Source organism: Struthio camelus, chromosome 13 (genome assembly GCF_040807025.1).
Source record: "Struthio camelus isolate bStrCam1 chromosome 13, bStrCam1.hap1, whole genome shotgun sequence".
Lineage (NCBI taxonomy): Eukaryota > Metazoa > Chordata > Aves > Struthioniformes > Struthionidae > Struthio > Struthio camelus.
The window spans coordinates 8,083,856-8,110,360 of NC_090954.1; the positions used below are offsets into that span (position 1 = coordinate 8,083,856).

Genomic DNA, 26,505 nt, shown 5'->3' on the forward strand with positions numbered 1-26,505 from the left:
GGCAACACGAGTGAGTGCAAGGTTAATAGGCAGTAAGGGCAAGTCTGTCGTACCTAGTGAGGTTAGTCCCGAGCAAGGGTAGAGTTAGTTGTCCTTGCCTTTTGTCTTCTTTGGAAAAGAGCACAGCAGGCTCTGGCATGTTTGTTGGGTCGTGAAGGAGTCTGCTGCCTTGGTCAATAGGGTCCTGCTGATCTTACCTAAAGGAAAATCCTCTTAAAGAAAACGCAAATAGCAAAAGTTACCTTGTTTGTCTTCCAGAAGTAACTGTAAATAGCAAAATCTTAGGAAAGTGACTGAACGGAGATAAATATTATATATGGTCAATATACAAAATGTCATATTGTCCTAATGGACTAAGACTGTTTTCTGTTTCTCAGTGAGCGCATCTAAAATAGTACATTCTGCTGTTTTTCTTTCGGATGTTTTTACAGGTGTATCTCACAAAACATGTTGCTTTTCATAGGATGATGGAGTCCATTCATAAATATAGGACTTTGGTTTAGGTTTAACTCAACTTCTACGGTCTGAATGTCATCTTTTCTTCTCCCTTTTTTTGAAAGAATAAAGCCTGTGTACTTCAAGATCTGATATGCAATGTTTTCTGGTGGCATTTCTGTAACGTGGCAGTCAAATATCCATGACCTTTGCATCAGGAAGGAGGCTTTTACGAATCTGTTTTAGGAAAGCAGAGGAAAAGGTTTGTAAAAGACCTCCAAAGAAAGCCAAGGTAGAGAAGACTGCCTAAGTCTTCCTGGTTGGCAAGAAGGCAGAAAATCTGTATCACTTTTATGAAGTATTGTTAATAACTTGATAGATCAAGTTTTTCATTTTGACCATATCAGTCATATGATTTTCTACACTAAATGCTAAGTATGCCCTCTTTGTTTACAGGGACACTAGACTACTTATAATAAAAATTCAGTGGAAGTAAAGACAGTGACAACTTCTGTAAATCCGAGTTCCACTTCCGTGCTTGCTCGTACTGAACAGATAGCTTGGCAAAAAGTTAAATGATCAGGCTCGCTGTCCACTGAGGTGTATGATGTGGCCTCAGAAGAGCATGATACCATGCTTGCTCCTCCCAGCCCCTCCTCCCCTTTTTTAAGGAAGATGGATAATGGAGGACAGCAAATGTAAATGAAGAGGGCATACAGAGCAGATCTTTTTGACCAAAAAAAAAAAAAAAATCTGGTTATCTAAGAAGCCCGTCTAGACAGGCATCTATTTTAATGAAATGCAAAGCAGAATAGTACATGAATACTTTATTAGTAAAAAGACTTGTCATCTTTGAACCCTCATGTAGTGTTTCTTGGAAGCTGTTACCTTGCAATATTAGATTCAAGTTTTACGGAGTGATACAGAAGTAGCAGTACATATGGTATTGCTAACATGACAACTACTGAGCATTAATACATAAGTGGCTTTCTCAATCAAGCCTTATTTGGATAAAGAAGTTCTCACTAGTGAATCTGTCTGTTCTAGCATTTCTATTGCAGCAAAAAGCTTTAAAGAAGAGAGAAGGGGAAACTTGTCTCAAAGTATTCCTCGACTGGGTGACTGGTGAGTCTCTGAACCCATAGTTGTAGTTAAAAGTTGCTATGTTTGTTATGTTGTTTATGGGGTAGTTATTGTTGGTAGTCTGAGTCTAGTTCCTGGGAGTCCTTAGCCGTGTTGTGGATTACAGGTGAGTTCCGGCCTGATCCGTGTCGTAGTTGGCTATCTCAGCTAGGGAAAAACAGATGAAATGCATAGGCTGTACTTATTTACGCTCTACTAAGTTTTCCTGTATCGAGGAAAACTTAACTTTTTTCTGTAAATTACATTGCTGTCAAGTTCTGTGCTTTCTGATGTAGGTCCTGTTCTCTGGCATTCTCCTTTTCTCCTGTAGGCTAACACCATACCATCCACCAGAAAAACAAACTCCATGGGACTGCAGAACCCAAATGCACTTGCAGGGGTTGCTGCTGCTGTGGTCCCCTGCAAATTGCTCCCCATTTCACAGCTGAAACACAAGATCGTTCCCTTTATCCATGAAAAGTTTGTTCTGTGCTAAAACATGCATAGCAGACATCATTTTTGTCCTTCTTCCCAGCAAGGCTCAGACACGAGTTAAGATGAGAATAAGAGTTACTCGAAGAGTTACTACAAATAATGTGTGCAGCCTATTTTGTTTCTCCTGCAGTGTCGATCGCTTGCTAACAAACCTGTCACTGCCAGCTTTGCCCCTTAAGTTTTGGAGTGAAGTGATGTACTTGGAGTGTCAGAACTGGCAAACCCTGGGGTCAGCTCAGCCCCTCTCGCGTGCAGTAGCCTCTGTGCGTATCCATGTGCCCTACCTGGACCCAGTTGCAGTGAAATACAGTGGAGTGAGTATCTTGATGCAACTGTAAGTGCAGCACGTGGCAGCCTTTCCCCAGGCTGGAATTGAACTCCTCTCATCTCTTCGGACAAGGAGCCTGGCAGGAGATGTGCAGAGTTGTGTAGGCTGGCAGCAGGGGATGTTGGTGCTGGCAGTGTTACTGGTGTTTGTCTACGCTAACTCTTAGTGTGTGCCTAAGTTCTTGTTTTTTCTGAAATTTTAATTTGACTTGCTGTTATGTAAGAGCCCAAATATTTCTGAAGACCCTACATGCTGGCATTAGTGAGGGTTTTTTTTTAAAGGAAAAAGGAGTTTTGAGGAATTGGAGGTTTGCGGTTTGTGGGCTTGAACCCCATCTTTCCTGCAAGCATCCTCCTTCCTGACGCGTTCTCCCTCCCCGCCTGGTGCACCTCCCACTCCTCTCCCTGCACAGCTCTCTCACCTCCCTCGAGTACCCCTTACTGCCCCAACTCTGCTCGTCTACAAACCATGGCTAAAATTTGAATAAAAGTGGCATGATTATCTAGTGTTGAAATTTCTGTCTTTCAAGAAATAGTGTTATCTTAAGTGTCTTTCACCTTCAATCTTGTTAATCAGTGCTAATGAACTGACTGACACTGGTGCTCTGCTATGATAAAGGGAGAGTATCAGCACGCCCAGCAATGCACCTTGTGTATCTGCACCAACCTCTTGGCCAACAAATTATTGCAAAAGGAGCTGCGCATCCCCCTGCCTAGTTCGCCGTCCGGGTGCATCTCATTTTCTTTGGTGTGTGAGTGCTCAGCACACGCCATCTGGGAACACAAGCTTTGCTCTTTCCAGTACTGGTGCCCTCTTGTTTCTGTAGGTACCAGGCACTGATTTAGTGATAGCAGTCTGCGTTTTCCTCCTGTGCGCCAGCATGCAGACATTAAGTTGCAAAACTGGTTTTTTGCTCCCGAGATCGCTGGCTTAGTTCACAAACGCTGCCTGTCACTGAGGTAAGGCACACTGAATTTGAAGTAGAGTGACTTAAATACGCTTGCAGATCTTTGGCTAGATGGCTGGATGAAGATTTGCTGTTTAAAATATTACAGCAAAAGCAGCCAATTACGCATAGGATCATTCAGGTTGGAAGGGACCTCAGGAGGTCACCTAGCCCAACCCTTTGCTGAAAGCAAGCATGTCTCAGTTTGCTGTCTAGTAGAGCCCCTTCATATAGCTGAGTGTACGTTATTTTATCAGTGATCTTGGAGCCCAGGTGAACTGGGCTTTCTGAAGATCATCCAAGCGTGGAGATCAGCATGAATATGCAATAGCTGATTCAGTTAACCAGCTAGCTAGTTCTCCTGCCAAAAGAACGAGGTGGGAGGATTACAAAGGCAGTAGCAGAGTGTCTTACTTTTCTTCCCCATCCCTTGTTGTAATGCACTAAATGCAGTTCCAGTCTGTCTTGTGCCAGTTGCCGCACGGGGAATGAGCTGGTCCCCACTCGCCAAGCAGCTTCTGAAGCGCTTGGATACCTGCTGGCTCGGGAAGGAGGTCCCTCTGGTGGAACTGAGCTGGACCAATAATGTCCTCTTAAGAGGAGCTCTTTTTCAGTGAACTTGAAATGAGAATTATTAAATGCTTAACACTTGCTATCTACAAAACTCTTTCTTTAAGGTGCTGGAATAAGTTCCTTGCAGTAGATAAAAGATCAGGGTGAGAACACAGCTCCGCTGTGCACGCAGTTACGGTGGCGTCACCTCCAGAAGGACACCGTGGGACAAGGCTCTGCACAGCAGCAATACAGTAGTTCAAGTTTGCACAGCCCATGTAGGTTTAGTGTGGCAGCTAAAATGAAAAAGGAAGGGTGGATGGGTTTCTATTTGTGTTTAATTATCAAATGCTTCATCTGCACCATTAATGATTATATCTGGTTTATGGGTCTCCCTTCTTGGGGTAAGGTGTAGGCTTCCACAAGTACCCCGATGCCTTGCTTCCCAGAAAATGGGAAAGCCGCGGTTGTTAACTGCTGCGTTAAATTGCTTCAATCGTTATTAAGTTATATGGGTTTTATGTTGAAATAGCTTTTTTCTTTTAGCTCCTTCTAGTTTGCAGTGGTGGTAGGTAGGCTAGAACAAAGCACTGCGTGTTTTCACTTGTCTTGATCCTGCTCGTGTGCTGAGTGAAGTTGCCTTTCCCCAGGCTAGCGTGCGGGTGACATCAGTACACTTTTTTTTTTTTTTTTAAACAAGATTCTGTGTTTCCCAGCCATGACCTGGAATCGGCTACTAATAAAGATGAAGAGATACTTCAGCTCTTTTGCCCGACTTAGTCATTACTTTCTAGGAATTCTTGTATTGGAGGATCCAGAACAACACCCATTTGGTTTTTGGTATTCATCTTGATGAGTTTCAGGCATTACTGACCTATTCTGGATGCAAACCAATAGTCTACAGGTAAAAGCATTACTGTTGCCGATTTGTTCAGCAATCCAGGCTCAGTTTGATTTTTGGAATGGATTTTTTAGTAAGAAAAACAAATGAACCAGCTGTTCCTTGGGCAAATGTGTTATACACAGACACTTAAGTTCCTTAAATTAGCTAGTCTCATTGCAATGCTAGATTTGGGTTTTTTTTAATTTCTCTTCCTGTAGCAAGTCTGTCTGGAGGAAGGGAAGAAGAGACAGAAATCTGCTTGATTTCTTTGCTTTGGGCACTTCTGAGCAGTCCACCTCAAAACCTTAAAGAAACAGAAGAAACACTACGAACAGAAAATAAGAAAATTTATGTTTTTTCGTGGTGAGAGAATGGTATGTGCCTTTAAAGAAATGCTATTAAAATGCATTAAAGGCTTTTTACATCTTTGGGTGAGTGGGGGCATATACACCTAATTTCAGTAACTCATGCAGAAGTTTGCCTTCATGCAATTTAGGTCTTTTAAATTGCTAATGCTTTCACGTGCAGAAGAACAAGTGCATCTAAAATCTGAACTGTTTAGGGATGGAAACAGTATCTGAATCAGGCGCTTTTTTAGCATTTTCTTTTACTAAGCTAAAGAAGTAACTCCACCCTAATAAACTCATTAAAGCAAAGTTTTATGGCCTTCAAAGCAATTCATTTCAAAATGTTCCAATTCCATATGCTTGATGAGCACATCTGCTTATTTTTCTGCCCAAAACTCTCAAGCTGTCTCATACCTGGAAAACAACCAACAAGAGGCTCTGTTTTGCAGTGCCTTCCAGAATTCCTGAATCTCCAAGACTACATTACTTCTTTTGAAATACTTCAAAAAATTCTTGTCTGCTACGGTTCTAGCATTTTATTCTCTGTTTTGGCTGACCTGAGTCAAGCCTATAAAGGTAGCTTGGTAACTGTGTTGCAGGATCAATACTGAATGACTCCAGTGCTCAAAAGTCACTTGCCTTTAACTAGGAAATTCTGAGAAAATGAATGGGTCAATGAGATCCTCAAAGCGCTCCTTAGATCAGATTCCATGACACCTTAATTCTTTTTCCCCAGGTACTGAATGACAAAGTTGTAGGATTTTGATGGTTTTGTTTTATCACTGTTTTTCCTCACAGGCAGTTCTTCATGTTCTACTGGGATGTTTTGTGCCTAGGTTTATTAAAGTAATGTTAAAATCTGGAGGAGTATTTGAATAGGCAAAGGATACTCAAGTATATAAAATACTGATATGCTTAGATTTGTCCTGCTTCCTTAACGTTATTGTAAAATCCTATAGTAACGCTTTGGTCTTGTATAGTACAAAATCCTCCTCCTATATCTGCGTGCCTGCCAGCCATCCTTCCGTCTGTTTTCTTCTTGAAATCAGCCCCTTCTACGTGGTTTCTTTGCCCACTCCAGGGGAGAGAATTCAGAGTATGAGCGGACCCTCTGGGCTTCGGAGCTGGAAGTCTGGTGGCCTATTCTTTGCTTTTCCCCACGCGATGCCCAGGTGTAGGATGTGGGGAAGGAGGGGGAAGCAGGGGACGGAGGAAACGGTATACACCAGACCATGAGGCTGGGAAAGTCTCCGCGCCGGGGCTGCGAGCAGGCGAGGGGAGGCGCGGGAACCGAGCCATCTTCCTCAACTTTGAAACCTCTGTTGGGGTGGCTTTTTTCTGCTCAAGTTTAAGGGAGGCTGTATCCTCCTTCTGCCTTAACTGGCTGGTGAAGACTCTTGTTGCCTAGGTAACGAGGAAACCTTTAAAAAAAAAAAAAAGATTTTTTTTCTTTTCCCTCTGTGCTTTCTCGCTTGACAATGCTGTTCGTGCCCCTTTGTGCTGAATAACTTCTGCGGTCCAAGATCAGGTATCTTGCAGGAGGGGATCAGAAACGTGGTTTTCAATTATAACAGCAAAATGAGAGAGGGTTTTGCAGCTGAGATGTTGGATTTCCAGAGGGTTTTGCTCCGTGAGCGGTGCGCGGCAGCTGGTTGGCGAACTGGGCCTTGTGGCCACGGCGAGCGGCCACCTCGGTGGCTCGCTCCTTTCTTCGCAGGTCACTTGCGTTTTCCTGCATTGCTTAAAAATAGCCCAAAACTCAGCCTGTCTTCTGGTAAACCGTACTCAACTGCCATTTAACTTTGGAACTCTAACCGATACGACGCTTCTTCGGTCTCTGCCTTTGCGTGTTTTGCGGTCCAAGTGCTCCGAGAAGTCGTCAGCGAGGACGGCGCCTCTCCGACGGCGAGCCGGGTCGCTTCCCCGAAATCCTCCTGTTAATAGGAGGTATCGAATAGGACTCAGGAATATTTTTACCGGTGAGAGTAGAAGGATGGGTGTTATTGGTTACATTTATGGAAACCTGTTTTTACGTTATCAATTTGTCATAAACCCTTTCTTTGGTTGGACTGTGTAGTTCTCATTGGCAAGAGAACGGTTAAGGTTACCTCTACCCAGTGTCTCTCTCTCTCTATTTTTTTTTTTAAAAAGAGACCTCCAAGTTAGTTGCTGTTTCAGAGGGTTTTCTTTAATACTGCTTATCTGATTGTGATTAAGCAATCTAGTGTTTATAGCATATGCTTTGACCTTGATGCTAGTTCAACTGGGCAAGGATATAAATGATGAAGAAATTCCTTAGCAGGCTTGCCCCGTTGCTTTTAAGATTAACTCTTTGATAGACCATTCTAAAACAGTAGCATCTTTTTAAGGTACGTGGCTTTTAAATAAAGATAGATGTAAGTTTAGCTGCTCTAGCTAAATTTTAAGATTGTTGGGGTTTGGGTTTTTTTTTTTTTTTTCCAGCAGCAAACTACTTCTGGATCATTGTTCATAGGAACAAGCAGAATTTAGTACTGTGGCATCAATTATTAAATTGATTAGGGGTGCAGAATGAAATGCACATTGTAAAACAAAACTGAACTGTAAGAACTTCAGGCCTAGTTTGCCAGTCACACTCAAATTATCTTGCAAGTTACAGACTCAATAGGATTTTGGTAAAGGTGGTTTACTCTGGGGTTCCTAAATGATACAAGACTGGAAGGAGTAGCGTAACTATATTTTTCTGTGTTTTATTTAATAAGTCTTGCAGGATAACCATCTCGGTGCTACCTGTACAAACAGAGGGGGAAAAGAAAAAAAAAAAAAAAAGCGGCTGCTCCTAGAAAATTGAAATTATAGAGCCAAAGAGTCCTTCTGTGTGTTTTCATCAACATAAAGTATCTTTAAAAAAATAAATTGGTCGGCAGCTTCTTAAAATAAAGTAGATTTTCAGCACAAGGTGCTGCTGTCAGAATGAGCTAAGCTACGCAATATATCTGCACGTTTAATTTCATAGTGCAGTAATTTTGCTGATCAAATAGCAAAGTTTAAGACAATTCATCGTTAGCATGAAAAAACCTCTAACTAAAAAAAAAAGCCTTAGTTTCTAACAAGGAGCAGTTGGGTGTTGTGTGCAGAACTGCCGAGTCAAAGAGTTTTTAAAATATTCTGTAGCTCAAGGACTTGGCTCCTCTTCAAACGTTTCTAACTACAAAAGGATGGATAATCTTGCAAGTGAGTGTGCCCCCTCTAGGGGCAAAAATGTGAAAATTCATTATAGCAGGTAGATCCAAGACACAGTAGAAGCGTTTCCTTGGAGTGTGAACGTCTGCTTTTTAAGTCCCCTGAGAAGGGATTTCTGCTGTGATTTAGGATATCAAAGACTCGCTTCCTCTGCATGGCATTTTCCTGACTCACTGCAAGAGCTGATACGTGACGTAGGCAGTTGGGCTCTAATTTTTAGGTTTCTGTTACTTTAACTGTTAAGAAACGTTATGAAAATATGCTGCCATTTTTCCAGAGTAGTCCTTAAAATGTCTCAATAAAGAGCATTTCATATTGGGGAAAAGTCAGGTTGTATTCGTTCGTTCTGTGAGTGTTACAGTTCTCAATGTGGTCTGCGTGTGGTGCAGTCTCGGAAAGTAAAGCAAGCTGTATCCAAGAAAACAAGCCAGTTCGCTGTCTGTCGTAACATGAACAGTCAGATTATTTTGAGGAACCTCTTGGGAGTCCGGGCAATAAAAATCACTCCTGAAATTTCAGGATTTTGAATAGAGGAGTTGCTTCAGGCTTCAACTGCATGTACATGCGCGGTGTGTCATTGCTCCGGGGATGACACGGCGCGCTCTGTGGAGTGGCAGAGTTATCCAGCTGGGTGGTCGTGTTTGTTTTTTCTGGCAGTTACCTCTAAAACATAAATCCTATATGAAACAGCTTTAGAAATGTTTGGGTGTTTGGTGAGAAGTTACAAAATCGTTCTTTCACAGTGGTCTTTTGCCTTCAATCTGTTTGCCATGTTCACCTTTTCACAGCTTAGATTCATGAAATTCCTGAAGGTAGCGTGTTCCGGGTGTCCTTGCGCTCTGAATCCCCGCTTTGCTCTTGGCGACAGAGTCGTCTTTTAAATGACGTGTGGGAAGAGCAACATCTGTGGGATTAGATTCTTGTTTCTTCCTTCCTCCTACTTTTGAAGTTTATCCTGGCTTATCCAGAGGGGAGAGGTGTTATTGCCTTTTGGGGAGTGCTTTTAACTCAATCCCAAGTTTCCACATGAAAACAAGAGGGGGAGAAATTTTAATGAGAACATGAGATTTTTGTATCCCTGAAATCGGGGGTCGTCACTCTGGAGTTTTAGTCCTTGGAGTGGATACTTCAGAGTGTGAACACTTTGATTTTAAATATGAGATGCATTTATACTCTTTTTTTTTTTTCCCCTCTCCTTATCTCCTAAAGGTGCTCTTACAGAGTGTTACGATGAACTGGGCAACAGGTACCAGCTTCCAGTCTACTGCCTCGCCCCACCTATCAACATGATAGAGGAAAAGGGCGACTTGGAGACTCTCGATATTCCCGATCCACCGCCCAATTCAGGGCATGAATGCCAGCTCCGTTTGCGACTGTCCACAGGCAAGGACCTCAAGCTTATGGTCCGCAGTATGGACACCGTGTATCACATGAAGAGGCGGCTGCACGCGGCGGAGGGAGTGGAGCCGGGCAGCCAGCGCTGGTTCTTCTCGGGCAGGCCGCTTGCAGACAAAATGAAACTGGAGGAGCTGAAAATCCCAAAGGACTACGTGGTACAAGTCATTGTGAGCCAACCCTTAGCAAATCCAACCCCAGTGGAAAACTGATTTCTGCTTGTTTATTGATTCTTCTTTCCTCCATCTCTGTCGTGGGATTTTTTTTTTTTTGGTTTGTCCTGCTAATGGATTGGTTCCAAGAAATGACCAGCAAAAATTCCATCTGTGATGGAGATCTGCAAAAACAAAACATAAAAAATGTAAACTGTCCTTTGGGGTTTGCCTGATCTCATATTTAACGCAACAGCAAGCAACACAGGGCAAGGGCAAAGAAAGGAGCGGGAAGGGGAAGGGAAAAGGGAGGCGGTGCAAAGAGAGGGGGAAGAGGTTGTCTTTCGTTTAAACAATGACAAATATGTAATGATTATTAAAACTGTTGGTGGTGCCCTGATCCATGGAGAGAGAGCAACAGAGAGCACTTTTATTTAAATACATATATATATATATATACACACATATATATGTATGTATGTCATGATATCAGCACCACATACAGTTCATGCAGGAACTTCCGCTGCTCCGGGTAGGTCCCGTGCGCGGGATGTTTTGAGTTTCTCCGGAGGCACAGTGAAACCGGCAGAGGGAGAGGTCTTCACCCACGTCATGCTCACGCGGATGGCTCCCGGCGGCGCCCGACCAAGCAGTTGTACATTCCAGCGCGGCAGCGCGGCCTCGTGCCGCTGCTGGCTGCAGCGCGTGGCACAAACGGCCTTCGGCAGCATTAGGCAATAATTTAGAAAATGTATAGTCTCATGTACTGTACTGTAAGCTTACTTGCTATCAGACTGACTTAGCCTGAAGTTTACTGGCTGACCGGCACCTGAATACCTGCCTACCGAATTACTGCATCTCTCTCAGATCTTTAAAAGGAACTTGAACAGGCTGGCTGATATGAGTGATGCGCTGGTGTGCAATTAAGAATTAGACGCGTGACCTTTGTCAAATGACACTCCTCTGCCAGCTGTAATAGTTCCAGATTAAACTGCAGTTACACCCAACTGTAATGGATTGCAGTTTCCCCTGCTCAGTGCCTAGAGGGCACAAAGCTTGGAATAAGGTAAGACGGGCACAGTAGCACAATAATGTCAACTTTTTCTGTGGCTGTTATTTGAAGCAGCCATCCTTCTAGGTCTCTGCTAGTCCTGGTGACCCTCTAGCCCGGGTAATTGGAAATATCCTCACTAAAATGCATCAGCAGCCTAGAACACGATCATTATATTTAATAGCCAGTGCTTTTCTCTTCAGAATGTAAGAGGATTTCAGTAGACAAATCCTTTTCAATGTAGTCTCAAAAATCTGATCGGGTGAACATGTTGCAAAAAAAAAAAAAAAATTCTAACTGATTGTTACCTTGATTTGAGATGCACTCTGTTCCTTTGGCTGCTCGGTGCCCTTGTCTGGTGTTTCCTTTGGCTGAGATCAAATCTGCTATTCCTATTAAACATGATTTTTAGTTTGATTGTTTTTTTCAGCCATCACTAAAATTACTTCAGTTCTTCCAAAATCCTAATGTGCTATTCAGGTATGATCCTCTTTATTAATTTTTCTTCTGTCTTCCCTCTCTGAATCTATGGTCAAAACCTACGGCTGCCCAGCTCTTACTTGTCTGCTAGGGAAACTGGCAGGTTAGGATTGATGTTTTTAAACTTGCTACTTTTCCTACTCCATTAATTTCATACAAACCAATGTTTTAAACTTCAAGGGAGTTACCTGCTCCATGAGTATCAGCGTAAAGCTGGAACTTGCAAAGTCCGCTTGTACAAATTCACAAGACTTTCCCAGTAGATGGAAGCTGATGCAAAATTCACATTGGTTAGGTGATGCAGTTGACTTTTGAAAGTTGAAACCTGTTGAAAAACAGATTCACATTTTATATTGCATTCTGCTCTCTCCTCCAAAATAAACATGGGTTTTATCTTGGACCCAGTGTTGTGTTAAAGCTAAAGTTTTCTGACAGTTCCTTAAGTCCAGATTGGGTACGGATGACTGACGTACGTGGCAGGGCTGTGTAAGGAAAACCAGTTCCCTTTTCTCGTAAACACCAAAGTGACTTCTTTTCCTTTTCTTTCTTTTTAAAGATTACATCAAAGCTGATAAATACGAGTCTATAACAAAAGATTTCTATTGTGGATTTTTTTTAAGACGCATATAGTTTAGCATACTGGGTTTTTGCAGCCAGATCTTTTGCATTCCAAAGGGAAAAATAATATTTGTTTGATATATAAGCAACTCAATCTCTTGGATTTTCACTTGGTCAAACGATGGTTGGTAAAACTAGATTGTTTTCTAAATTAAATACTCCCTTCATGCCAGGAAGACGCTACTTGTCTTGTAAGGCATAATTTACATTTTCTTATAAACTACCTTTGCAATGTTGTTTCCCTGCAGCCACTTCTGGAAGCGGAGGGAATTGTAACGGCTGATTAAGGAGCGAAGCTGCCACTTGGATAACAATTTTGTAACTGTGACTACTACAACACTACTTTTTTTGTAGGATACATTTTGGAGATCCCCCCCCCCTCCGCCCCAGGCATCACCTTGTACTGTTTATGGGATTACAGCGTGTAATAAACTAAGCAAAGGGCAGGGCGACAGGGAGGGTTGGCCCTTTCCCTCTACCTCCCCTTACTTTGAGGAGCTTCTGACGTTACGTTGTAATAAATAACTGTGTTTTATCTTAACCGCTTCCATGGCAGGGAGCGAGGTGATGATCTGAAGGCCGTGTCCTGAGCGGGCTTATGGCAGAACACAGGTTTGCTTTGTGAAAGTACTTTTTCCTCTACCGTCCCCTCCCCTTCTCCTGTCCCTTAAGCACCTACATAAAAATGAACAAAGTCAGTGGCAGAATACTTCAAAGGTGAAATTGCGGACTCTCTTCGACCTCCCTTCTTGATAAAATGACAGATGCGCTAAGCGTGTACCTAGCTGGGAACAAAGAAACGGTGCAAGATGTGCACTAGGAAAAAATTCCAAGTTTCAAACGATATCTCTATCTATATATAGCTGTATATCTCTTAAAACAAAAAAAAAAAGTAACGACAGCAGGCATGCACACGTACGGCATGCTGGTTAACGTGTCCCCTCTGTATAAAGCAGAGGTTGCAACACAGACTGAAAGAGCAGTTGTTTCTTGCTTCTGTAAAAGGCCGTGTCCTTGCTCTACGAGATGGCCTTGAGCGCGAATGCCAGCGCAGGGCTGGGCTCCAGCCTTGCCCGGAGGCGGCGCGGGCGCCCGGGGCGGAGGGCGGCGCGCTCCGCCGCAGGGAGAGCAGCCGTGCCGGGCTGCAGGACTCGGGGCGAACGGCGAGGTTTCCCGGCGCGCCGCCCGCGATGGTTCTGGTCACGCGCGCAGCGCGCTGCCGAGTGCAGACGAGTGAGAAGCGATAGGATAATTTTTTTTTTGTTAGACCCATCCAGCCCTCGGTGTCACTCCTTGGTTGACTCTGGCTTTGAGCTGATGCCCGTAGATTACATTTTTACCTTCTGCCAGTGACGGGTCCGTCTGATGTGATTCGGATTTTTATGCTCTTTATTGTTGCTTCTGTCTGACCCAGAAGTAATGGACTAGCGAAAGTCTACCCTCCTGAACAGCTTGAAAGGCAGAGAGACATGAGCGCTTCATAGTCTGCTGGGGAGAGGGAGTGCTAGAAAAGCCAAGTGCTAGAAAAGCCACCGGTGCCGTACGTGTGGTACTTGGTGTGCTCCAGCAGGGTGCTCGGTTCCTTCTTCCAAAATTAAGTGATAGCGCTCTTCCGTAGGATCCAGCTCCGAAAGCGTGATGCACTGCGTTGCCTCTTTGAGCACTGCCGTTTATCAATGTCTCCTACAGGGAAAAAAAAAAAAAAGGAAATAGTTGAACTATGAACATTTGTTGTTTTTGTTTTTCTTAAAGCCAGCAACCTTTATGCCTCTGGATCTGGGAAATATTTTGGAAAACTAAATGCTGAGAGTCAGCAGTATAATTTTTTTTTTTTTTAGTAACCGCACCAATGCTAAAAGTCATCGTAACAGCGAAACAAATAAAAATTCCAGTGACAACCAAACGAAACCCCAGCTTCTCTTTGCCTTTTACACAAGTCGTAAGTTGATTTAGGGAGGAGAGGAAGTAGGGATTCACTGATCCAACAAAGCAACACATGCAATTTTCGTAACGTTTGATAAAGCAGATGGCCAACTGATAAAATAACGCTGTAGTATGACATGCTTCTGCATATATATATCCATTGTTAGTAAATAATATAGAACTTTTTTTAAAAATCTATTAAAAAAAATCTTAGTTTGATGCAATGGTGGGATGCTTTTAACCATGGAATTTTGAAAGCGTTTTAGCTGTGTAAGTGTTGGCAAATTGAATGCTATGTTTGTCCATTTCTAGCCTCTTCAGAAACACAGGTGGTAGCTACGTTTTTGACTTAGTCTATATTTTACAAGCTCTTTTCTATATCACTGTAAATACACTCAAGACCCTGCACCTTATGCAGCAAATGTTTACGTTTAAAAAAAAAAAGTTAAAGATTTGTATTGGCTTTTTTCACTATGCTGCTCAGATCCTGTTACGTTGAAATTAAAGTAGTCTCTGTTAGAAGAAGGATTTTCTTTTTTCTTTGCCCTTATCCACTTACCCAGTAATTCCCCCTCCCTACTGGACGGTGGCTTGGAGCTCTTGGACGGCTTGCAGCCTTCTGGAGTAGGATGTAGGGGGATATGAGAAAGGAGGTTTTGAGAACTTGCTTTGGGTGAGGGGATAAGCTTCATACGCTCTGCAAATTTTCTTGGAAAAAGAAAAAAATACAGTTCAAACTGACTAGATTTTGCTGATATCCCTTGCAAGTTAGCCGTTCCAGGAAGCGACCAAGTTAAACTCTTCAGCAACCTTGTTTCTGTCTTCTCCGAAAGAAGATGAACGGCCTGCTATTGTATTTGCAGCCACAACACTTCTGTTTGTTAGTTAATTACTGTATATACGAGTCTGCCTGCTTTAAGACTTTCATATTCATAAAGTGTTTTTAATTGCTCTGTTCTGCAAATGGCTCTCCTCTTCCATGCTTCAGCGGTTTAGATACTCCGTAGCTGCGTGTGTGTTGCTCTGTTCATAGGAGATGGAGCTGTAGCTCTCCTTCCAAGAGAGACATATACATGCCACTGAGCCTACAAAAGTCGAATAGTTGGAAGATGAGATGTTTTAACCAGCGGGCTTCTAACTATGGACTTTGAGACTTTTAATAAATGTGTCCACTGGACTCTCCGTGAAGAAGTATGTTCCTGTCCTTCGAGCAGGACTGCTTGTTGGGTATTTATCCAATCAAACTCTGTGTTTGTATATTTTAAAGATGAAGACCATTCGATCAGAACCATGGGGCAAATAGAGAACTTAAAATCCTGACTCCTGCCTTAAAACTTCAAGTTCATCTTGAGCTCCAAAAATTCTGCACCTACTGGTTTTAAAGCCCCCTTTTTCTTTAGGAAATTTGAATCCAGTCAAAGACTGGTGACAATTTAAGAAACTTTTAAACAAATTAAGTTGTAGCTGATGGCTTTATTAAAAATAACTAACTAGTCTTGTATTAAAAACCCTATTTGTGCCTCTCTCAAGTCCAGGGAATGTTTAAAAAGTGGAGATGGCTTTTGAGCAATGATTGAAATTAAGACATTAGCTTGAAATTTGTAAGACACTTGCTTTCGTATGTTCTGAGCAAGAGACTTAGGTTTGTGTCCTCTCTGCCTCATGGTAATGGCTTTCAAAGATGGCTGGTACCATCAAATTTGTACTTCTTGAATAAATATCTTCATTTTTATGGTAAAACTTTTTGTATGCAGTTTGTTTGTGTGTGCCATGTAACAAAGAAACATTCATATGTAGGATACGGTGCTAGATTTGGTACTGACACAGAAAATACACAGTTCCAACACCTCGTGAAACAAGGATGAGGGAATTCCGGTGGTGTGACCTGTTTTCCTGCCACTTTTATAAAATCTTTTAGAATCAAATATACCAGCTATGTAAAACATGCTTTTTAACTTCCCCCTCTTCCTGGCTCATTCAGTCGATGGATAATTCTAGGCCTATATAAAGATGCTGTGAACATCAGGTAACTTTTAAAATGCATTATGTATTTTTATGTTGTACCTCTGTTTCTTGGTTGATATATCGCAGTAGTGTGTGCACATATTTTTAATCAATTGCAAAGCACAAGTAGGTTGTCTTTAGACTGTTAAATTATGTATTTTTTTTAACCTAGGGAAGATCTTCTACCATTGAGAACAAAACATCATGAATTTCTATGAGTTGGAAATGCTGTACAAAACTTCCTGTATTTAAAACAAAAAAGAGAAACTTTTTTTTCCTGCATTTAAAAATAAAAGTAATACTGGAAATGCCATGCCTTAAGAAATAAACTCAGTGTTGTTTTTCTTTTTAAATTTCTCAAATAGGGCTTTAAACTCTGAGCTGGAACTCTTTTAACTTTTTTTCGTTACCTATTTGATACCCTAGAGACACATTTTGGTAATCGTTTTGATGTATGTGACAACATATCTTACAAATATGGCATGCAATGCCTAGGAGAATCAATCAGGGGCCTTCAGGAAGGGTAGCAAGGTCTGATGATATAGTCAGGCATCCAAACTGCAGTGCTAGCTTCCTCACTTAACTATTCCTGCTGTCTGCAAATGCACGTGCCTTCTCCAGCGCCTCTGTGAATGGGGAAGGTGCAAAATAATGGATCTGTGTAATTGTCCTATAATTACATTAACTGACATGTCTTAATTCAGGTCACCTTTTTTATAGTCTTGATTAACCATCTAATGCATCAGAGGAGTATGAATAATTTTTTTAGGTCACTTCAGTCTAATGTTATCACAGCTAAACTTTTCAACTGTTTTTTATCCTAGGATATTTTCAGAATAGAATTTGTGGTGTGAACCATAAACAAATGAGCATGGGATTTTCCTGGAATGTATATATTTTTGTACAGATATATATGTGTATATGTATATATATATATCACTCCCCTGGCAAGGACAGATTTTCTCAGGGCTGCTGTCCTCAAACACCGGGATTTTAAAACAATATTATCTTCCTCCTTTAGCCATTTTTTATTTGAGGAAAACGTTGCCAGTTATAAAGTAATAACAATGAGAGGGATGTTCATCTCTCTCTCACGCGCTCACACTCAGCCACCAAGCTGTCCATGCTGTCCGGAAGCCCAGTGCAGGAAATGGGCTGGGGGACCCACAACTGACTTAATCTAACCGGAACCCCAAGAGGAGGTGGTTCTGTATCAAGAGTGCACGAGAGTTCAAACGTCTCAATTGCTACCGCAAGCAGTGAAATCAGGTGCTTGTTGACGCGTTTGAGTTCAGGGCAGAATAAGACATATGATTTATAGAGCTACATTATATAGACTACTTTGTTTCCATTCCTATTTAACATGGAATATAATTATTGTCTGTATTGTCCCTATGTTCATATGTAACTGTATCTCACTATATGAAGTTGCATAATGTCCAGAGCTAGTACAGCATTTCTTCCCTATGGTAGAAGTTGCACCATCTATCCTGGCCACTTGCCAGAGCGGTTGCTTTCCGCTGACTACACCACCATCCAGGTTTGGCTAGCACCTCCTTCTGCTTCAGCTGGTACTTGCGCGTACCGATGTTGTGCTAACACTGGGTTGTCAGCCCAAAGACAGCACAATTGCTGTGCTAAGTGAAAAAGCCTTTGATGGCGAACTCGATTTTGCTCCTTATTGTACATGAGTGACTGCCAAAGTCAGTGCAGAAACACAAGATTCGATCTACGTGCTCCAGGGAGAAGGTGGCTGCAAGCTCGGCAGGGCTGGTTCCTCTCAGTCCTGGCTAAAAATATAAGGCATAAAGGTAACGTACTGAAAAGGAGCTGAGCTCCCCACAGTTTGGGCTTTGTGCAGAGCGGTTCATTATGTTCTCTCTTTCCCTCTCTCTGGACAAACCCTGTAAGTTAGGATTTCAGAGGTTTAGTTTATTTGCTCTGGAATCGGAACAGCTACAAAGGTCTAAGAGGTGATGTGCCATGTTGCAGGCGTGCTTAAATGTTATTTCATGTGATGTCAGTTACTGAGCTTAAGAGACTGGAATTTTCTGTCATAATTAATCCCTTATGCCATAGCCTTGGAGTTTCATTAGAGAAGGTCTCTAATTGCAGTGAGCTCGGAGGCTGAATGGTGCGATGCCCTACACGTAAGGTGAGAGGGGGAAACAAACTTACTAGGTTGCTGCGTCCAAAGGGTAAACAGTCAATATTTAGCAAAAGAAACTGCCTGCCTCCCTTGCTTTCTCTCCACATGGATTTGATTAGGTGGTTTCATTAACAAAGAAAACAGCATTTCCTTCAGTTGGACTGTTCCTCACAACAGCAGTAATAAGGATGCAAGGAAACTGCCTGACCCTGAAGCACGCACACTGGTTTTTATGGCAGCAGTGTAATGTAAAGCAGAAAAAGAGGGAGTGGAAAGCTGACAGACCTGAGTGGATCCAGCATTGGCAAGAACGAGTCTGCTGAATTTCAAACTAGCCTTTCTTTGTGTGCATCTTTGAACATGGTAAAAGAGCAGTGGGAGGGGGCTTCTCTCTAAAGCAAGCTGTAATATATTTGAGGGACAGGAAGAGATCATCTCTAAAATACCAAAAAGATGCACATGTTATAGTACATGGGGGAGGGATAACACTAATCTCAATGCTAGTCCTAGGGAGAGCTGTGAAGCACGAGGCTGAAATCCAAGTTGCGTCAGCTGTTCCTCATCAGAGGATATCAGACCCTGGCATTTGTCTTTATAGAGCAGCGGCAATTAGAAATGGAGATAACAGAAAAAGCAATTGCTTAAATGCCTCACTTTGTCCAATTTATTCATTTTCTACAGGTTTTATATGTTTTATTTATTGATTTTAAGCTGAGCCCAGGAGGATGAAGAAGTAAGGCTGCATTGTTTCCAGCTGTGAGTAAAAGTGGTCTTGTTTAGTCTATTGGGAGCTGGCTGATCCTGGTGGGAGGCTGATGCTCACACTCCCCTTGGTCATCCTCCTTCTCATTTTCTCCTTTTTCTTCTCTTGTTGCTTGTCAATGCAGAATACTGAAAACATCTTGAATTCCTTGTAGTTCAGTTGCTGATTTTGGAGGGGAGATAGATATCTGTCTTAGCAAGACAGTCTTGGCTAACATAAACAGTTATTTCAGAGAAAAATCTAGAGTCCAGGCTCTTGTCCTATTCTCCAACTTGTAGTTTCCCAACTGACTCAGGAGAAATTGGTTTCAACTTACCGCCTCCGGCTCATCCCAAATGAACATGTTACAGGCTAGTAGGGCACCTCCCTGGCAAATTAACGTTTCTCTACCATTCTGTAATGACTTGCAGATGTGAGAAGGATTCATAACATCTGGTGTTACAGTGTGGCTGGGCGTAAGTGGGAGATCTGAATGCCTTTAGAGCTGTATCAAACAACCATCCCGCCCCTACTTAAAGTGTCCTTTTAATCAGGCAGCCTTGAGATGAAAGGACAGAATTGATGCAACTCAGGGCCAAAACAGCTTATTCCAGGAGACTATTCTCAAATTTGTTCTTTGCATTGGAGAAGTATCCTGAGGCCTTGATCAAGACTGATGCTTTGATATCTAGATATGCTGTTCAACCACACAGGAAACATATTGCAAGCCCTACAGGGCTTACAGGAAAGATGCAACAAATAATTGAAGAGGATGCTAGCGCTAGAACACAGACAAGGAGAATTATCAATAAAAACAGTAAACTCCATGCCCAGTAACCCAGCACCAGCAAGGAGGAGAAAGAGAAGGAATCTCCCTTGGTTACTAGTGGTTGTCTTGCTAAACGTGCCCTTAGAGCATGCTGAGATGCTCTCAGCATCCTAAGTCCTAAGAACAGTGTGAAGCTGCGTCAGTGATAAGAAATACCCATGGTGTGTTAATGACTGACTCCCTGCTGGTGTAGCTGCAGGTGGTTATTAATCAGGGTCTGCTTCAGAGCAGGGAGGGATTTGAAAGAGTGCAGGTGAGGAGACAAACGTGAAGGTGAGGCTGAGGCAGGATGGTGGCCAAGAGCAGGTTGAGCAGAGAGGCATGTTTGCATCTCTGTAGTGAGGACTGTGCTAAGCACAAAGTCTGAGAAGAAGGGAGCAGAGTCCTCGCTGGGGAGGTGGTATCACTGGATTTGATGTTCCCTTTCTGATTGCAGGGAGCCTGCACCTGCCACAGGGCGGGGGATGAGTGCTGCAGTGAGATCCCCAAAGCCTCTTGTTTGGATCTGAAGCTGGTTTGAAGTCAAAAGGAAGGATCTATTGGAGAAGTGAAGGAGAGCTCCCCTCAGGGCTTTACCTGGGCAGCAGCATCTACATAACTGCTTTTGGCATGAGCAGAAGCCAAGGTCTACCACTCATAACGTGCCTAAAAGGAGCTGGTAGTAAGTCAGTGTACCCTGCTGGAGCACAAGCGTGGTGAGCAGGTGCGAGACCTGGCTTCAGAGAGCTTGGAAAACAACGAGGAGCTGCAAGTACACTCAGAAAAAAAATGGACTGAGTAAAAGCACTTCTGCCAGTCCTGCCCATCTCTTCTCACTGGGGTCTCTTCAGGTAGAGGAATATACCCATTTTTTGTGCCCCCTCCCCGTTCTTTCATCCTGTTGCTAGCTTACTATTAAGACATTTTCAATCAAGACTTCTGGGAATTATATCCATAAAGAAGATAGGCTTGTAAATGTATATTTAAGTACTGGGAAATCTAGGATCTAAGGAGAAGAAAATGCCTGTTTGACCTCTAATTTCCTCATTGCTTGCCTTATGCTTGGATACTAAGACATTAGGGGCTTCACCAGTAAATTGGAGGGAGAGGTTCACCAGAGAGTAGCACAGCTGCTCAAGCACTTTCAGGTCCAGATGACCAGACTTGTTTTTCTGTACTTGCAAATAGGCAGGAATAGCCTTGTATGCAACAGTTAGTTGAGACAGGGGAACACCTTTGAAGAGCCTTCTGTCTCGGTAATCATACATACTCTAGTACAGTGATGTTGCTGGATGTTTGAACAAGGACTCTGTCATTTCCATAGGGTAAGTCATCAAAGGCCTGCTCCTTCTGAAGCCCTTCTGACTTCAGTGAGGACATGCTGGGGGTTACAGCAGGCAGCTTGGCTGCCTGCAAGTTCTGAGGCAGCCAGGTAAGCTTAGCACAGGGGACCAAACTCTACAATTGCTCAGGTAAGTTGCTTCATGTCTGTGCATGTTTTCCTTGCCACACTTTCTCCCATCTAGGCTATTAATTCTTCTCACCAGATGTAGCAGACTGTTCATCTCCCTTGGGGCTTCTAAGGGTTAATTTTTAATAGAAGAGCTTTTTCACGGCCTCTGTTTTGGCTGTTACTTCTCTAATTTTACCTCATCTCCAGATATATCAAAGTCCTTAAATATCTTCTGAAGTTCTTCTTTCTTGATGTTAAAGAGAAACCCCGTGGCTTGAAATTCCCTAGGACTGATTGTGTGACCATCGTCTCTGTCCAGCAGTCTGAAGGCAGTCCCCGAGTGTCGATAGATGAACTGCTTCTCAAGATGGTTCTGTTTCAGGGCAGAAAGGTTTAAGAACAGATTATAAGCAGCGATTTCCTCCTCTGCAAGAATATAGAGAATAGCAGACGGTGCTAGTGTCCAGAGAATAAAGGTGACCTCTTGCTGGTTGAGCCAGCAGGAAATACCAAGATCCTGGCGCTTCCTGCCACACAGGCTCAGTTGTGTGGAAGCACGTGGCTGTTGCTCGCCGGATTTGGGCTCCGTAGAGCTGCGAGCTGCAGGGCTGTACTGGGAAGAGCTACTGAAAGCGAGCCAGACTCATATCTGGCCCATGCACAGGACACGTTGTGAGGTCCTTTTCCTCCCCGCCTCGTATTGAACGGCTTAAAGCTAACCACAGCACCTAGCTGTGTATCTCCTTTTTCCTTGCCCTGAGGCCCCTGGGCAGCTGCCCTGTGCGCTTCCACCCCCCCCACCCAGGGTGGCTGCCTAACCGGCCTGGTGGAGCCAACGCAGCAGCACGGCACTCCTGAGCAGCCACAGCATCTGCGTGCCACTTGCTCACCAGGGATGCCATGTCCCACCCGACTGCAGAACGGGGACCCTAATGTGTTTGATGGGAGGGAGGGAAGTCAGTCCCTAGCTTTATCATCCGTCTCCCTCAAAACAGCCTGCCGTCCTCACTGCTTTTTCCTGAAAAGATACTAGTCTCTCCACAGGCTGAGCTGTGGGCGATGCCAAGGAGAAGGAGGGGATCAGCACACCCAGCACCGACAAGCTGGCAAACACCGACCAGTGAAAACAGATGTGACGCTGCTCCCTTCCCTGCAGGTAGCCACAGCCAAGAAGCTCTTTTTTGGAGAACTGCCCTCCAAATGGGCGGTCGGAGCTGGGAGGAGCGTTTAGATGGTTCCGAGCTGGTGAAAGATTTGGGGGCAGATTAATCTCTGGGAAACAGGGTCGGTACTAAGAGGGACACTGCTCGTTTCACCACTTTCCTTCTGCATGCGGCAGTATTGTGGCTACATCCAGACCTTGGGGCCCTTTCCATCCCTTGTGCAGCATGAATAAGGATTAGTCCCCAGTGAGCTGCTTCCCTTTATGGGGGTGTCGATGGTCCGCGTCGCCTGCAGTGGCCCCCAGGGGCTACGCACCTCATGAGCCAGCAGAAGACACACCAGCATGTAGAACTCATCAAAGCCGATCTCCCCCGTCGCATTTCGATCCAGTAAGTCAAACAGCAGCATGATATGCTTCTTCCTCAGGTCAGTCACATAATGGAGAAAGCAATAAAACTGCAGATCTGGAAAACAGTGAGCTGTTAGGCCTCGTCTGGACAAAGCTGTTAGCAATAATTAACAGGATTTACCTTATTTTAAATGCCCACTGCTCCCAGACAGGTTGCACAAGCAATTAAAACAGAGTAGCGGGCAAGAAACTGTTCAGAACTAATAGTATTAATAAGTTGCCCTCATTTATGAAAGGGGCATATGTGGCTTCTACACAGAAGGCAACGTAAAGTGCTCATAATTTTCTGTCAGACTTCCCGCTCTTCTACCCCCAACCCTGAAAGAAAAAAAGCACTTTTTCAACAAACTGGGAACATTGGCAAAAGAATCCATTTTTAATTTTGGAAGCGTCACTTTTAACTCATGCTCTGTTAGCAATTATTTTTAACCCTTTTTAATCTTTTCCAGTGATGATACCAGGAAGGGAAGGGTGTACGGAGAAAGAGCCAAACTTCTGGATCCACCTCGGCATTTCCCTCAAACTTCCCCAAGCTGTTCCATGCAAAAACGGAGGAAAATCAGCCCCAGCTGAAAAATCTGCAGCATTGATCTGATTCTGCTACCCCAAAATCTCTATCAGTGGGGTAAATCCCTAGGAAGAAGTGTTATTTAAGCTGGAGCGCGATGCTGATTTGCAAATAAATGGGAATAGCTTTGACAACTGCAGCCAGGAAGTTAGGAAGCTCTGAACCAGCAAACTAGGGTTCTTTACCAGCCTAACGTTGAGAATAACATTGGCAATAAATCTGCTTTTTAATGTGAAGCACAATCAGTTTGTGGAAGGGATTACAAGATGAGGTTGCTGCAGGACTGAGGAATTAGCTGCAGTGAGCCAGAAATCCCCTCTTGTCCTGTGCTCCTGGCATCATGCTTGTATAGCTGTAAAGATCTCCTTTATCTCTGGCCTGTGTTTTTTTTGTATGTCCATTATTGCTCATTGGTGCCATGACTCGGTTATCATGTTTGTACAGTATTAGCAAGCCTGCCTTGGTGGCTTTACATGTTGCTGGAATGCAGCAGATGGTAGCACCACAAAGCCAAGCAGGTTTCTTGGGCTCTCAGACCTTTTACTATTTCAGAGATAGGGAAAGAGGCAATTGAAGGGTGAAGAGGAAAGGGGTACTATCAATGGGAGCTGAAAATACACCTCAGTTGCTCTGAATGGTCCCATGAGCCATATATATCATTTCAGAAGCTGATGCAGGATTAGCCAGGCCACGTAACCTTTCAGAGCAGCTCGAGCATGATAGACCAGTCAGGACATGGTGATATATGCCATAACTGAAAGCTTTTTGGGGTATTGCCAAGTAGTGGTATTAACTAAGCCGCTAGTTAATTAGCATTGCAGGGCAGTGCACTCGTCCTAATATCTGAAGTACAATATTTATAATGTCTGTGATCTCAGGTTTTAAATTCCAAGTGATGTAGCAGTCTGTGTATCTCTTTTCAGAACATTACATAGGGCCTGTTATTTTACAGTGCTAAGGCTAGTCTCATTTTTAAAAGTACTCACTGTTCAGGGCATTCTTCCTATGAACGTCCAGGAGCTGGAAATAGTCTGTCAGTGCCTTAGCATTTCTTACTGACAACAAGCAGTATACTTCATCTAAATACAAATACTGCAGAAAACACCCAGATTTCAGCTTCATCTTGGGTAACTGTGGAAGGTCACCTAAACAGAGTTAGCTGACACACCACAGGGGGAGAATTCTACCCTAGAACCAGAATATGATTGTCTGTCCTCCTCCCACCCTTCTTTCACGGTTTTTCCACATTTTTCAGGAATTCCCCTCAGATGTGGAGGCATGCATCCCTACCATTCAGCATTTGAGGATAATGCGTATCAAAACCAAGTGATAGAAATTATTCTTACAGCATATTTTTTGTAAATGCCCTCAAGAACGTTGCGTCTGATTAAAATGTGCAAGAAAACACAGATTTAAGGATTTGTTTTAGAAAGCTACCAAAGCAGATGACTGTAATGAAAGTCTTACAGCCTTAGACAAGTGTTTCCCCAAAGTTTGGTCCCTGCTGAGGAAGTCCTACACAGCAGCTAAGGCAGTGTTTTGTTTTTAACTCTTAGCCATGGTTTTAACTTTTTAAATTTCCCGTGTCTGACAGTGTCGGGTGCAACATGTCTGTGAGGTGTAGCTCAGAGATGGTTGCTTTCAAAAGCCCCCCCATTTATTTTTTTTTTTTTTGTTAGGAAGCTGAAACACTGTTGTCCTATTTATACAAAGCTTTTATCATCTGTTCCTCTTCCAACCCATACTCAGTCCAATCCAGCACCAGTCCAGCACAGCAATAACCAGAGAAGGTGTTCTCTATTCCTGACCCCTATAGCCACACCAGAAATAATAACAACAACAACAATAATAAAATTATAGACTCCAGTGGCCTACTTTGCTACAAAGACTCTCTACATTTTAAATTCTAAACATTTTAAACCCAGAGCTCTACCTAGTCTAGCAGTCAAGTTAGCAATTTCTTCTCCTTTAGTCGTAATACTAATCAAGAGTTCAGTTCTGCTAATACTCAGTGCTGAGGCCTGTGCTCTGAGTAACTTGTTTAATGCAGTGGTAATACTCAGGACAGTCTGTCTATAGGACCAGGTCTGCTCCCAGGAGCCTGGGGCAGATTTCCAAAGTTTTTTGTGTTTCTGAAGTTTATAATCTCTTTATTTTATTCATTTCCATTTGGAAAAACAGTAAGAAGTAGGAGTCCATGGGCAGATGAGATAGATTAACCTATTTGTTGAGATGGTTTGATGTTTGCAAACTTTCTGTGAGAAATTGGTTGGGCGAAAGAATTTAAATACATCTGACTCCTCTTGGCTATGCAGCCAGGAGATAGCAAATCTGGTCAGAGGGTGTCAAGCACCAGATTAAAAATTCCACAGCCCTCAAAATGATCTGCTGAATCAGAGTCGCTCAAAAGCTTTTGAAGGGGTAAGTTTAGTGTGGCAAAATTTATGCCAGTAGAGCAGTCACCAATCTGATTTGGTTTGATTTGATCTGATTGACCCCTCCCCAGGTAGGTTACAGGGCATCTGCCTACATTGTAAGCCCCTTGGCATGGGGTGTATCTTGACTTTCTGGATCTTTACAACACCCGATAGGGACAGGCATCCCCAATACTTGCCCACCTCTATTGTAAGGGCAATTACGAAGATGACGGAGTCAAACGCTTACTAGGTTTCTAGATGACAGAACAAGGGGCAATGACCACAAATAGCAGCTTGGGAGGTTCAGCTGGACATTGGGAAAAAAATTTCCCAAGGAGGATTGTGTGCACTTACCTAGGGAAATCGTATATGCTCCATGCTGGGAGACTTTCAAGACTTAGCTGGCCTGGTCTAGCCCTGGCGATAGTCCTTCTCCAAGTGGGAAGTCAAACTAGATGGTGTCTAGGTGTCCCATCCAACCAATGTTTCTGTGATTATGTACAACGCCCAGATCCATGACTGGACAATAAAGTAAAAATGCTACCATTAATAAGAATGACAACTGGGGAAAAAAGGAGTGACATCCACCTGGAAAAATGAGATTAAAAAATACGAAATTTTGAAAGAAGTTGCTGTGAGTCTATTCTTACTCCAGTATTACCAAATCCTCACATTGTTTGCGATCCAAAATCCATGAAGTTAGGTGGAAAAAGTGCTCAATTATTTTCAGCCTCTTTCTGTTTCAAGGATATACTTGGATCATGTTTTTACCTTGCTTTTCCTACAACTCAGTGGGGAGAAGGGAAGAAATAGGGGCACAAAAACTTACTTTAGAAAACATG

The 26,505-nt window shown here is 43.1% G+C and overlaps 2 protein-coding genes across 3 annotated transcripts in view; one reads left to right on the top strand and one right to left on the bottom strand.

Moving 5' to 3' along the window:
- Positions 1-13,736, top strand: part of UBTD2 (ubiquitin domain containing 2) — a 59,341-nt gene extending 45,605 nt beyond the window's left edge. Inside the window, exon 3 of one of the 2 annotated variants that reach the window (XM_068959176.1) lies at positions 9,540-13,736. In XM_068959176.1, the coding sequence (XP_068815277.1) occupies positions 9,540-9,937 (398 nt within the window). In that variant the 3' untranslated portion in view covers positions 9,938-13,736. The remainder of the gene's footprint in view (positions 1-9,539) is intronic. The other variant, XM_068959177.1, reaches the window with a different exon arrangement.
- Positions 13,737-18,806: 5,070 nt separating this feature from the next.
- On the bottom strand, positions 18,807-24,368 carry EFCAB9 (EF-hand calcium binding domain 9). The gene is made up of 4 exons (XM_009672459.2): positions 24,233-24,368; positions 22,585-22,733; positions 21,302-21,478; positions 18,807-19,027 (listed from the first exon to the last, which is right to left on the bottom strand). The coding sequence occupies exons 1-4, from the start codon at positions 24,366-24,368 to the stop codon at positions 18,884-18,886; spliced, it is 606 nt and encodes a 201-aa protein (XP_009670754.2). The 3' UTR covers positions 18,807-18,883.
- Between the last annotated feature and the right edge of the window lie 2,137 nt (positions 24,369-26,505).